General features: G+C 47.0%; 1 protein-coding gene across 2 annotated transcripts in view; it reads right to left on the bottom strand.

Annotated features, from left to right (window-relative positions):
• Positions 1–1,981: 1,981 nt before the first annotated feature.
• The window catches only part of LOC138854038 (uncharacterized), a 744,329-nt gene continuing 732,103 nt past the window's right edge, over positions 1,982–14,207 (bottom strand). Inside the window, exon 3 of one of the 2 annotated variants that reach the window (XM_070094649.1) lies at positions 1,982–5,009. In XM_070094649.1, the coding sequence (XP_069950750.1) occupies positions 3,009–5,009 (2,001 nt within the window). In that variant the 3' untranslated portion in view covers positions 1,982–3,008. The remainder of the gene's footprint in view (positions 5,010–14,207) is intronic. The other variant, XM_070094644.1, reaches the window with a different exon arrangement.

Genomic DNA, 14,207 nt, shown 5'->3' with positions numbered 1-14,207 from the left:
AAGCTGAATTCTTCTCCAGGCTGAGGGACTGACCTTCTTGTTCCAGACTATGGAGCTGAACTCTTCTCCAGGCTGAGGGACTGACCTTCTTGTTCCAGACCTTGAAGCTGAACTCTTCTCTAGGTTGATGGTGGATGGTTCCACTGTAATCCCGCCTCCTCCTGCTGCTTACTCTAGTGGATGGTTCCACTGTGATCCCGCCTCCTCCTGCTACTTACTCTAGTGGATGGTTCCACTGTAATCCCGCCTCCTGCTGCTGCTTACTCTAGTGGATGGTTCCACTGTGATCCCGCCTCCTCCTGCTACTTACTCTAGTGGATGGTTCCACTGTGATCCCGCCTCCTCCTGCTACTTACTCTAGTGGATGGTTCCACTGTGATCCCGCCTCCTCCTGCTACTTACACTAGTGGATGGTTCCACTGTGATCCCGCCTCCTCCTGCTACTTACACTAGTGGATGGTTCCACTGTGATCCCGCCTCCTCCTGCTACTTACTCTAGTGGATGGTTCCACTGTGATCCCGCCTCCTCCTGCTACTTACTCTAGTGGATGGTTCCACTGTGATCCCGCCTCCTCCTGCTACTTACTCTAGTGGATGGTTCCACTGTGGTCCCGCCTCCTCCTGCTACTTACTCTAGTGGATGGTTCCACTGTGGTCCCTCCTCCTCCTGCTACTTACTCTAGTGGATGGTTCCACTGTGATCCCGCCTCCTCCTGCTACTTACACTAGTGGATGGTTCCACTGTGATCCCGCCTCCTCCTGCTACTTACTCTAGTGGATGGTTCCACTGTGATCCCGCCTCCTCCTGCTACTTACTCTAGTGGATGGTTCCACTGTGATCCCGCCTCCTCCTGCTACTTACACTAGTGGATGGTTCCACTGTGATCCCGCCTCCTCCTGCTACTTACTCTAGTGGATGGTTCCACTGTGATCCCGCCTCCTCCTGCTACTTACTCTAGTGGATGGTTCCACTGTGATCCCGCCTCCTCCTGCTACTTATTCTAGTGGATGGTTCCACTGTGGTCCCGCCTCCTCCTGCTACTTACTCTAGTGGATGGTTCCACTGTGATCCCGCCTCCTCCTGCTACTTACTCTAGTGGATGGTTCCACTGTGGTCCCGCCTCCTCCTGCTACTTACTCTAGTGGATGGTTCCACTGTGGTCCCGCCTCTTCCTGCTACTTACTCTAGTGGATGGTTCCACTGTGGTCCCGCCTCCTCCTGCTACTTACTCTAGTGGATGGTTCCACTGTGGTCCCGCCTCCTCCTGCTTCGACTCACCTGACTACAGTATAAGCCACGTCTACGGCCCTATGTTGTACATTCTACAAGATTGATGGACTGAACTCATCGACTCCAGGCTGATGGACTGATTACCTCAAACTCCTCCTCTCCTTACATCTTCCTGCTTTGTACTGGACTGATGAAGCCACTGTGTGGCGAAATGTTTCCTCAATAAAGATTCCCATATGTTGCATAAGTGTCTCAATCTTCAAGTTGTCGGTTTTCGAAACCATTTATCACACACTTCAGAACATTTATTAAAGGAAACGTTTCGCTCAGAGTTGCTTCATGAATCATAGAATTCATGAAACAACTCAAATATGTCGTGAAGTGCAAATGTGTGTCGAAATGTTCTCTTCTGACAGTTTGTGTCACCATTCCATTTACATTATTTATTGTATTATCTCAAACATGATTCGTAAGTTGTACATAAATGGTCTAAAATACCCACAAGCTGAAGAATTAGACACATGTGCAACATCTGTGTATCTTTATTTGTAGATGAATGGTTCATCTTTATTTGTAGACGTTTCACCAATCCGTCCCTCAGCTGAGGGACTGATTACCTCATCTTTTTTATACAATTATTCAGACCATACCACGGGTGGGGATAGAACCCGCGATCAGAGTCTCAAAACTCCAGACCGTCGCGTGGTGGTATGGTTTGTTTGCAATCGTGTCGCTGTAATTCTTCAGATTATGTCTTGTATTGTACTGATAAAGCCACTGGTTAGCAAAACGTCTACAAATAAAGATACTTAGCTGTTGCACATGTGTCTAATTCATTATGATTCGTAAAGGTATAAGGAGGAAAATAAAAGGCGGTCATTACACGTTACCTCCATATAATTTCACGAGTTATGTGTTTGTCGATACACATATGAGACGACACATGTGAGTTGCTACATAATGAGGCTGGCTACACTAACACTTCACACACCTGCCACTCATGTAACGTCACGACCAGTCCTGTGTATGTCCGGCGCCGCTGTCACTGTTCCACAGTCTTCGTTACCTGGGACGACTGCTGTCTGTGTCCGGCGCCGCTGTTACTGTTCCACAGTGTTCGTTACCTGGGAAGACTGCTGTCTGTGTCCGGCGCCGCTGTTACTGTTCCAAATGGTTCGTTAACCTGTGACGCAACTGTTGCTTTAGACGGTTCGTTAAGTGGTCGTCATTATCTGTTTACCAGAAGTCAAAGTCGGATTCATTTAAATGGGTTATTTTAAAGCTGTCTTGTGAGCACCACGCCTGTGAGTGTCTGCTAAAACCTCTGTGAGTGTCTCTGTTGGATTTCTGTCTCGTGTCTGTGTCTATGTAGTGTTTTATAATTGCCTTTGTCTCGTGTCTGTGAGCCATGTGTTTCCGAGTGTCTCGCAGTCATTAAGCACTATTAATGTGTCTTAATGTTTGTGAATATCTTGTGCTCACTAGAGCATTGTGTCTTGTAGTCAGTAGAGCACTGTGAGTGTGTCTGTGTCTTATGGTCACTAAAGCACTGTGAGTGTCTTGTGCTCACTAGAGCACTGTGAGTGTCTTGTACTCACTAGAACATTGTGTCTTGTAGTCAGTAGAGCACTGTGTCTTGTGCTCCCTAGAGCACTGTGTCTTTTATTCAGTAGAGCACTATGAGTGTCTTGCGCTCACTAGAGCACTGTGTCTTGTGGTCAGTAGAGCACTGTGAGTGTCTTGTAGTCAGTAGAGCACTGTGAGTGTCTTGTGCTCACTAGAGCACCGTGAGTGTGGTCTCATGGGTAGAGTCCTTGCCACAAGGGGCCATACAAGCGTTGCCGTTGGCCAGAGGCGTGATGAAGGTGAGAACGCTGACATCTTTGCTCTCTGTCGTGTTGTCCTGAAGGTGATCGTAGCTGGCAGCATTGCGCAGCGCGAAGGGAGCGTAGCAGGTCTCTGCTGGAGCACTGCGTCGACTTTCGCGCAGAAACCTGGAGAGTCGCTCAAGACTTCCTTGTGAACCACCCCAACCAGACCCTCGTCTCAACAGCGACTGAGAGATCCGCACAGATAAAATAGCTTCGAGTGTTCGCAAGACATGAGGCGACGAAGAGTTAAGACTAGCGCTCCGGGCTGGACGCTCGAAGGCTTTGCATAATAATGGCGTCTGACAGTCTGCTGGATTGTTGTTCCCGTGTTGACTATGGGCAACTGATCTGGAGGGTGTTGCGTGGCAGCTGACCAGAGGTAACTCAAGTGACTTTGATCTGTTGCTTATATGTTCTGGTGTGCCTAGTGCCTCCAGGGTCACGTCTCGTAATTTAGGCACTGCCATTCTATGGGACGGGATGTCGGGTGAGGGAGAACAGGTTAAGGTTTCTTCCTCAGTACGCACCTCTTTGGCTGAACTGCTTATGTCTGATTCCAAAGAAGAGATGGAGAAGTGCGCCGCTCTTTGCTGCCCCAGGTAGTAAGAGCGAGCAGCCTCAAAAGTGGGGACTGTAAGGAAGTTGGAGACGCTGGCAGGAGAATGCGAACCCTCAGGTGAGGTCTCAGGAGGAACTTTGGATGTGTCCACGGGGCGTTTCAGCCGTGTGGGTGAGGGGGTTCCATCCTCTAATGGATGCCAAGACATGTCCGACGACCTCCTTATTAACTTGGGCTGGTTGTTGACATTATCTTGTAAGAAGTAATCGGACATGCGACGCTGCAGAGACTTTTGCAGCATCGGCATGGCCAGCGTGGACGATATGGAAGGGCGGCGGGAATTGCCGGCGGAAGGAATACGAGCCTGAATCTCGTGTTTGACTTCTGTTTTGTAAAGCTTTTTCCTGAGATAGTTTCTAAACGCTTTTCGGATATTCTTACATTTAAATCCATATATAAAAGAGTTCACAAGAGGAGAGAGAAGTAACAATGTCGTTCCCAAGAGAACCCAGTATTGATTGGCTCGTCTACCGTGGAGGGACTCCCAGACCACTGTTCCGAAGAATGGATAATAACATGCAACGAACGCCACTATTTGTTCTAATACTGTCCATGCTGACTTTCTTTTCTTTTTTGGAATATCAAATGGATTCTTTTGGTGGGTGACAGTAGCCTGTGCTGACATCATAACTTCAAATATGGCTGAGAAGATTCTATGTTGATGATGACGTGCGATCATGACGATTCGACTGTTGACAATGAGGAGGATGGTGAATGGTAGGATGATGCAGAGTGTGGTGAGTGTCCAGGTGTAGGTGGCAGCGTCAGCACGGTGCCACACGGGGAGGCACACGCCTTGGGTGAAGGAATAGGAATAGGTGCCTAAGAGAGGTGGCGAGGCCAGGGCTGCACTTAGCAGCCAGGCTAGGCATGAGAAGATCCCAACTCTCTGCCGAGTCACCATCTGAGTGTAACGCAGAGGAGTGGCGATGGCGCAGTACTTGTCGCAGTGGAGGCCCACTACCACCCACACTGACACCGTGTGCAGCAGCACCAACAGGAACCCATAAAGACGACACAAGGCGTCGCTCTCCCATATGTCCGGGTCGTTTGTCCCGCCCATGGTGTTATTAAGAGAGGCAGCAGGAGAAGCAGCAACACTTTGGTTATTAATGGCACTGGAGTGGTCATACGAGGCTACCCACGAGAAGGCAGGTGTTGGGGAGAGCTTCTCCACAGTTAAGTTATCAGTAGAATTATAGAAGTACCAGGGCACTTCATCGTAGGGTAGAGTGGGAGAGGCTGGAACCTCCTGCAAGCTGAGGTCCTCTTGCAGCAACCATCGACCCTGCAACAAAAAACGGTATTCATTTGCACGAGCTTTATAAATCAATAATAACTTTGTCTAAAATATATCTTGTATAAACTTTAAAATTCTGGTAAAGTGGATCCACAAACTGACTACGATTGTTAAATATATTCCAACCAGACCCATTACCAAACAATGGTCCATGAAGGTATTAGCAGGATTAGTCTCCAATAAGCCTAGCAATTTTGTAATCTAATATCACAACATTGTGCAATTTAATTTCATGGAGCTGACTGATGGACTCACCACTTTACAGTGATTACCAAACTCGAGTGATGTTGAGTCTTCCTTATAAAGAAAAGTGACTTTGAAACCAGCAAGTGCCTTCATGTAACACTGGCAACCAGCAAGTGCCTTCATGTAACACTGGCAACCAACAAGTGCCTTCATGTAACACTGGCAACCAGCAAGTGCCTTCATGTAACACTGGCAACCAGCAAGTGCCTTCATGTAACACTGGCAACCAGCAAGTGCCTTCATGTAACACTGGCAACCAGCAAGTGCCTTCATGTAACACTGGTAACCAGCAAGTGCCTTCATGTAACACTGGTAACCAGCAAGTGCCTTCATGTAACACTGGCAACCAGCAAGTGCCTTCATGTAACACTGGTAACCAGCAGGTACCTTCATGTAACACTGGTAACCAGCAAGTGCCTTCATGTAACACTGGCAACCAGCAAGTACCTTCATGTAACACTGGCAACCAGCAAGTGCCTTCATGTAACACTGGCAACCAGCAAGTACCTTCATGTAACACTGGTAACCAGCAAGTGCCTTCATGTAACACTGGCAACCAGCAAGTACCTTCATGTAACACTGGCAACCAGCAAGTGCCTTCATGTAACACTGGCAACCAGCAAGTGCCTTCATGTAACACTGGTAACCAGCAAGTGCCTTCATGTAACACTGGTAACCAGCAAGTGCCTTCATGTAACACTGGTAACCAGCAAGTGCCTTCATGTAACACTGGTAACCAGCAAGTGCCTTCATGTAACACTGGTAACCAGCAAGTGCCTTCATGTAACACTGGCAACCAGCAAGTACCTTCATGTAACATTGGCAACCAGCAAGTGCCTTCATGTAACACTGGCAACCAGCAAGTGCCTTCATGTAACACTGGTAACCAGCAAGTGCCTTCATGTAACACTGGTAACCAGCAAGTGCCTTCATGTAACACTGGTAACCAGCAGGTACCTTCATGTAACACTGGTAAACAGCAAGTACCTTCATGTAACATTGGCAACCAGCAAGTACCTTCATGTAACACTGGCAACCAGCAAGTGCCTTCATGTAACACTGGTAACCAGCAGGTACCTTCATGTAACACTGGCAACCAGCAAGTGCCTTCATGTAACACTGGTAACCAGCAGGTACCTTCATGTAACACTGGTAACCAGCAAGTGCCTTCATGTAACACTGGTAACCAGCAAGTGCCTTCATGTAACACTGGTAACCAGCAAGTGCCTTCATGTAACACTGGTAACCAGCAAGTGCCTTCATGTAACACTGGTAACCAGCATGTGCCTTCATGTAACACTGGTAACCAGCAAGTGCCTTCATGAAACACTGGTAACCAGCAAGTGCCTTCATGTAACACTGGTAACCAGCAAGTGCCTTCATGTAACACTGGTAACCAGCAAGTGCCTTCATGTAACACTGGTAACCAGCAAGTGCCTTCATGTAACACTGGTAACCAGCAAGTGCCTTCATGTAACACTGGTAACCAGCAAGTGCCTTCATGTAACACTGGTAACCAGCAAGTGCCTTCATGTAACACTGGTAACCAGCAGGTACCTTCATGTAACACTGGTAAACAGCAAGTGCCTTCATGTAACACTGGCAACCAGCAGGTACCTTCATGTAACACTGGTAACCAGCAAGTGCCTTCATGTAACATTGGTAACCAGCAAGTGCCTTCATGTAACACTGGTAACCAGCAGGTACCTTCATGTAACACTGGTAACCAGCAAGTGCCTTCATGTAACACTGGTAACCAGCAGGTACCTTCATGTAACACTGGTAACCAGCAAGTGCCTTCATGTAACACTGGTAACCAGCAGGTACCTTCATGTAACACTGGCAACCAACAAGTGCCTTCATGTAACACTGGTAACCAGCAAGTGCCTTCATGTAACACTGGTAACCAGCAAGTGCCTTCATGTAACACTGGTAACCAGCAGGTACCTTCATGTAACACTGGTAACCAGGAGGTGCCTTCATGTAACACTGGTAACCAGGAGGTGCCTTCATGTAACACTGGTAACCAGCAGGAACCTTCATGTAACACTGGAAACCAGGAGGTGCCTTCATGTAACACTGGTAACCAGGAGGTGCCTTCGTGTAACACTGGCAACCAGCAAGTGCCTTCATGTAACAATGGTAACCAGCAGGTACCTTCATGTAACACTGGTAACCAGCAAGTGCCTTCATGTAACACTGGTAACCAGCAAGTGCCTTCATGTAACACTGGTTACCAGCAGGTACCTTCATGTAACACTGGTAACCAGCAAGTGCCTTCATGTAACACTGGTAACCAGCAAGTGCCTTCATGTAACACTGGTAACCAGCAGGTACCTTCATGTAACACTGGTAACCAGCAAGTGCCTTCATGTAACACTGGTAACCAGCAAGTGCCTTCATGTAACACTGGTAACCAGCAAGTGCCTTCATGTAACACTGGTAACCAGCAAGTGCCTTCATGTAACACTGGTAACCAGGAGGTGCCTTCATGTAACACTGGTAACCAGCAAGTGCCTTCATGTAACACTGGTAACCAGCACGTGCCTTCATGTAACACTGGTAACCAGCAAGTGCCTTCATGTAACACTGGTAACCAGCAGGTACCTTCATGTAACACTGGCAACCAGCAAGTGCCTTCATGTAACACTGGTAACCAGCAGGTACCTTCATGTAACACTGGTAACCAGCAGGTACCTTCATGTAACACTGGTAACCAGCAATTGCCTTCATGTAACACTGGTAACCAGCAAGTGCCTTCATGTAACACTGGTAACCAGCAAGTGCCTTCATGTAACACTGGTAACCAGCAAGTGCCTTCATGTAACACTGGTAACCAGCAGGTACCTTCATGTAACACTGGTAACCAGGAGGTACCTTCATGTAACACTGGTAACCAGCAAGTGCCTTCATGTAACACTGGTAACCAGCAAGTGCCTTCATGTAACACTGGTATCCAGCAGGTACCTTCATGTAACACTGGCAACCAGCAAGTGCCTTCATGTAACACTGGTAACCAGCAGGTACCTTCATGTAACACTGGTAACCAGCAGGTACCTTCATGTAACACTGGTAACCAGCAAGTGCCTTCATGTAACACTGGTAACCAGCAAGTGCCTTCATGTAACACTGGTAACCAGGAGGTGCCTTCATGTAACACTGGTAACCAGCAAGTGCCTTCATGTAACATTTGTAACCAGCAAGTGCCTTCATGTAACACTGGTAACCAGCAAGTGCCTTCATGTAACACTGGTAACCAGCAAGTGCCTTCATGTAACACTGGTAACCAGCAAGTGCCTTCATGTAACACTGGTAACCAGCAAGTGCCTTCATGTAACACTGGTAACCAGCAAGTGCCTTCATGTAACACTGGTAACCAGCAAGTGCCTTCATGTAACACTGGCAACCAGCAGGTACCTTCATGTAACACTGGTAACCAGGAGGTGCCTTCATGTAACACTGGTAACCAGCAAGTACCTTCATGTAACACTGGTAACCAGCAAGTGCCTTCATGTAACACTGGTAACCAGCAAGTGCCTTCATGTAACATAGGTAACCAGCAAGTGCCTTCATGTAACACTGGTAAGCAGCAAGTGCCTTCATGTAACACTGGCAACCAGCAGGTACCTTCATGTAACACTGGTAACCAGCAAGTGCCTTCATGTAACACTGGCAACCAGCAGGTACCTTCATGTAACACTGGTAACCAGCAAGTGCCTTCATGTAACACTGGTAACCAGCAAGTGCCTTCATGTAACACTGGTAAACAGCAAGTGCCTTCATGTAACACTGGTAACCAGCAGGTACCTTCATGTAACACTGGTAACCAGCAAGTGCCTTCATGTAACACTGGTAACCAGCAGGTACCTTCATGTAACACTGGTAACCAGCAAGTGCCTTCATGTAACACTGGTAACCAGCAAGTGCCTTCATGTAACACTGGTAACCAGGAGGTACCTTCATGTAACACTGGTAACCAGCAAGTGCCTTCATGTAACACTGGTAACCAGCAGGTACCTTCATGTATCACTGGCAACCAGCAAGTGCCTTCATGTAACACTGGTAACCAGCAAGTGCCTTCATGTAACACTGGTAACCAGCAAGTGCCTTCATGTAACACTGGTAACCAGCAGGTACCTTCATGTAACACTGGTAACCAGGAGGTGCCTTCCTGTAACACTGGTAACCAGGAGGTGCCTTCATGTAACACTGGTAACCAGCAGGTACCTTCATGTAACACTGGTAACCAGGAGGTGCCTTCATGTAACACTGGTAACCAGGAGGTGCCTTCGTGTAACACTGGCAACCAGCAAGTGCCTTCATGTAACACTGGTAACCAGCAGGTACCTTCATGTAACACTGGTAACCAGCAAGTGCCTTCATGTAACACTGGTAACCAGCAAGTGCCTTCATGTAACACTGGTAACCAGCAGGTACCTTCATGTAACACTGGTAACCAGCAAGTGCCTTCATGTAACACTGGTAACCAGCAAGTGCCTTCATGTAACACTGGTAACCAGCAGGTACCTTCATGTAACACTGGTAACCAGCAAGTGCCTTCATGTAACACTGGTAACCAGCAAGTGCCTTCATGTAACACTGGTAACCAGCAAGTGCCTTCATGTAACACTGGTAACCAGCAAGTGCCTTCATGTAACACTGGTAACCAGGAGGTGCCTTCATGTAACACTGGTAACCAGCAAGTGCCTTCATGTAACACTGGTAACCAGCAAGTGCCTTCATGTAACACTGGTAACCAGCAAGTGCCTTCATGTAACACTGGTAACCAGCACGTGCCTTCATGTAACACTGGTAACCAGCAAGTGCCTTCATGTAACACTGGTAACCAGCAGGTACCTTCATGTAACACTGGCAACCAGCAAGTGCCTTCATGTAACACTGGTAACCAGCAGGTACCTTCATGTAACACTGGTAACCAGCAGGTACCTTCATGTAACACTGGTAACCAGCAAGTACCTTCATGTAACACTGGTAACCAGCAAGTGCCTTCATGTAACACTGGTAACCAGCAAGTGCCTTCATGTAACACTGGTAACCAGCAAGTGCCTTCATGTAACACTGGTAACCAGCAGGTACCTTCATGTAACACTGGTAACCAGGAGGTACCTTCATGTAACACTGGTAACCAGCAAGTGCCTTCATGTAACACTGGTAACCAGCAAGTGCCTTCATGTAACACTGGTAACCAGCAGGTACCTTCATGTAACACTGGCAACCAGCAAGTGCCTTCATGTAACACTGGTAACCAGCATGTACCTTCATGTAACACTGGTAACCAGCAAGTGCCTTCATGTAACACTGGTAACCAGCAAGTGCCTTCATGTAACACTGGTAACCAGCAAGTGTCTTCATATAACACTGGTAACCAGCAAGTGCCTTCATGTAACACTGGTAACCAGCAAGTGCCTTCATGTAACACTGGTAACCAGCAAGTGCCTTCATGTAACACTGGTAACCAGCAAGTGCCTTCATGTAACACTGGTAACCAGCAAGTGCCTTCATGTAACACTGGTAACCAGCAAGTGCCTTCATGTAACACTGGTAACCAGCAAGTGCCTTCATGTAACACTGGTAACCAGCAAGTGCATTCATGTAACACTGGTAACCAGCAAGTGCCTTCATGTAACACTGGTAACCAGCAAGTGCCTTCATGTAACACTGGTAACCAGCAAGTGCCTTATTGTAACACTGTAGTAACCAGCAAGTGCCTTCATGTAACACTGGTAACCAGCAAGTGCCTTATTGTAACACTGTAGTAACCAGCAGGTATCCTCACATAGCACTCTGGTAACCAGCAGGTACCTTACTATAACACTGGTAACCAGCAGGTAACACTGGTAACTAGCAGGTACCTTCATGTAACACTCTACTAACCAGCAGGAGCTTTCATGTAACACTCTGGTAACCAGCAGGTACCTTCTTGTACACTCTGGTAACCACCGGGTACCTTTATGTAACACTCTGGTAACCAGAAGATGCCTTCATGAAATACACTGGTAGCCAGCAGGTACCTTCATGTAACACTGGTAACCAGAAGGTACGTTCATATAACACTCTGGTAGCCAGCAGGTTCCTTCCTTTAACACAATGGTAACCAGCAGGTACCTTCATGTAACACTGGTAACCAGAAGGTACGTTCATATAACACTCTGGTAGCCAGCAGGTACCTTCCTTTAACACAATGGTAACCAGCAGGTACCTTCAAGTAACACTGGCAACCAGCAGGTACATTCACGTAACACTCCGGTAACCAGCGGATACCTTCATGTAACACTCTGGTAACCAGCAGGTACCTTTATGTAACACTCTGGTAACCAACAGGTACCTTCATGTAACACTGGTACTCAGCAGGTGCCTTCACGTAACACTGGTAACGCGCAGGTTCCTTCAAATAACACTGGTAGCCAGCAGGTGCCTTCATGTAACACTGGTAACCAGCAGGTACCTTTATGTAACACTCTGGTAACCAACAGGTACCTTCATGTAACAATGGTAACCAGTAGGTGCCTTCACGTAACACTGGTAACCAGCAGGTACCTTCATATAACACTGGTAACCAGCAGGTGCCTTCATGTAACACTGGTAACCAGCAAGTGCCTTCATGTAACACTGGTAACCAGCAAGTGCCTTCATGTAACACTGGTAACCAGCAAGTGCCTTCATGTAACACTGGTAACCAGCAAGTGCCTTCACGTAACACTGGTAACCAGCAGGTACCTTCATATAACACTGGTAACTAGCAGGTGCCTTCATGTAACACTCTGGTAACTAGAAGGTACCTTCATGTAACACTCTGGTAACTAGAAGGTACCTTCATGTAACACTCTGGTAACTAGAAGGTACCTTCACGTAACACTGTGGTAACTAGAAGGTACCTTCATGTAACACTCTGGTAACTAGAAGGTACCTTCATGTAACACTCTGGTAACTAGAAGGTACCTTCATGTAACACTCTGGTAACTAGAAGGTACCTTCATGTAACACTCTGGTAACTAGAAGGTACCTTCATGTAACACTCTGGTAGCCAGCAGGTACCTTCATGTAACACTCTGGTAGCCAGCAGGTACCTTCATGTAACACTCTGGTAACCAGCAGGTACCTTCATGTTACACTCAGGTAACCAGCAGGTACCTTCATGTTACAATGGTAACCAGCAGGTACCTTCATGTAACACTCTGGTTACCAGCAGTTACCTTCATGTAACACTGGTAACCAGTACGTGCTTTCAAGTAACACTGTTAACGAGCAGGTACCTTCATGTAACACTGGTAACCAGCAGGTGCCTTCGTGTAACTCTGGTAATCTGCAGGTGCCTTCATGTAACACTCTTGTAACCAGAAGGTACTTTCATGTAACACTGTTAACGAAAAGGTACCTTCATATAACACTCTGGTAACTAGTATATGCCTTCATGTAACACTGTTAAAAAGCAGGTACCTTCATGCAACACTGGTAATGAGCAGGTACGTTAAAGTAACGCTCTGGTAACCAGCAAGTGCCTTCATGTATCAGTCTGGTAACCAGGAGGTACCTTCATGTAACACTGGTAATGAGCAGGTACGTTAAAGTAACGCTCTGGTAACCAGCAGGTGCCTTCATGTAACACTCTGGTAACCAGGAGGTACCTTCATGTAACACTGATAATGAGCAGGTTCGTTAAAGTAACGCTCTGGTAACCAGCAGGTACCTTCATGTAAAGCTCTGGTAACCAGCAGGTGCCTTCATGTGACACTGGTAACCAGCAGGTACCTTCATGTAACACTGGTAACCAGCAGGTACCTTCATGTAACACTCTGGTTACCAGCAGTTACCTTCATGTAACACTGGTAACCAACACGTGCCTTCAAGTAACACTGTTAACGAGCAGGTACCTTTATGTAACACTGGTAACCAGCAGGTACCTTCATGAAACACTGGTAACCAGCAGGTGCTTTCATGTAACACTGGTAACCAGTAGGTGCCTTCATCTAATACTCTGGTAACCAGCAGGTACCTTCAAGTAACACTATGGTAACCAGCAGGTACCTTCAAGTAACACTATGGTAACCAGCAGGTACCTTCAAGTAACACTATGGTAACCAGCAGGTGCCTTCATGTAACACTGATAACGAGCAGGTACCTTCATGTAACACTCTGGTAAGAAGCAGGTACCTTCATGTAACACTCTGGTAACCAGCAGGTACGTTCATGTAACACTCTGGTAACCAGTAGATGGCTTCGTGTAACGCTGGTAACCAGCAAGTACCTTCATGTAACACTCTGGTAACCAGCAGGTACCTTCATGTAACACTGGTAACCAGCAGGTGCTTTCATGTAACACTCTGGTAACCAACAGGTGCCTTCATCTAACCCTCTCGTAACCAGCAGGTACCTTTATGTAACACTGGTATCCAGCAGGTACCTTCATGTAACACTCTGGTAACCAGCAGGTATGTTCATGTAACACTGGTAACCAGCAGGTACTTTCATGTAACACTCTGGTAACCAGCAGGTATGTTCATGTAACACTGGTAACCAGCAGGTACCTTCAGTAACACTCTGGTAACGAGCATGGTACCTGAGTGCTGACATTCCAGCGTGGTACCTGAGTGGAAATATAAACACATATGCAGCATAATGTGAACCTTTATTGACAACATTTCGCCCACACAGTGAGCTTTTTCAAGTCACAAACAGATCTACCTGGGGTGGAAGGTACACGAGTATTTATAGTCATCTGATTATCTACCGAGTGGGGTTATAGAGTCTAAAATCTTGGGTAGCTTGGAAGGGAGATTGGATAAGTATGTGAGCTGACCTTCTGCAGTGTTCCTCCGTTCTTACGTTCTTATGTGGGATAGCGATGAAGAAGTTTCTTGGCAAGTGGTTCAGCTATGTTATAGAAGCCATTGTTCTGGTTGAAGTTGTTGGATATAGAGA

Source organism: Cherax quadricarinatus, chromosome 4 (assembly GCF_038502225.1).
Source record: "Cherax quadricarinatus isolate ZL_2023a chromosome 4, ASM3850222v1, whole genome shotgun sequence".
Classification (NCBI taxonomy): domain Eukaryota; kingdom Metazoa; phylum Arthropoda; class Malacostraca; order Decapoda; family Parastacidae; genus Cherax; species Cherax quadricarinatus.
The sequence above is the reverse complement of the archived record's forward strand: the minus strand, read 5'-3'. Positions and strand labels throughout refer to the sequence as shown.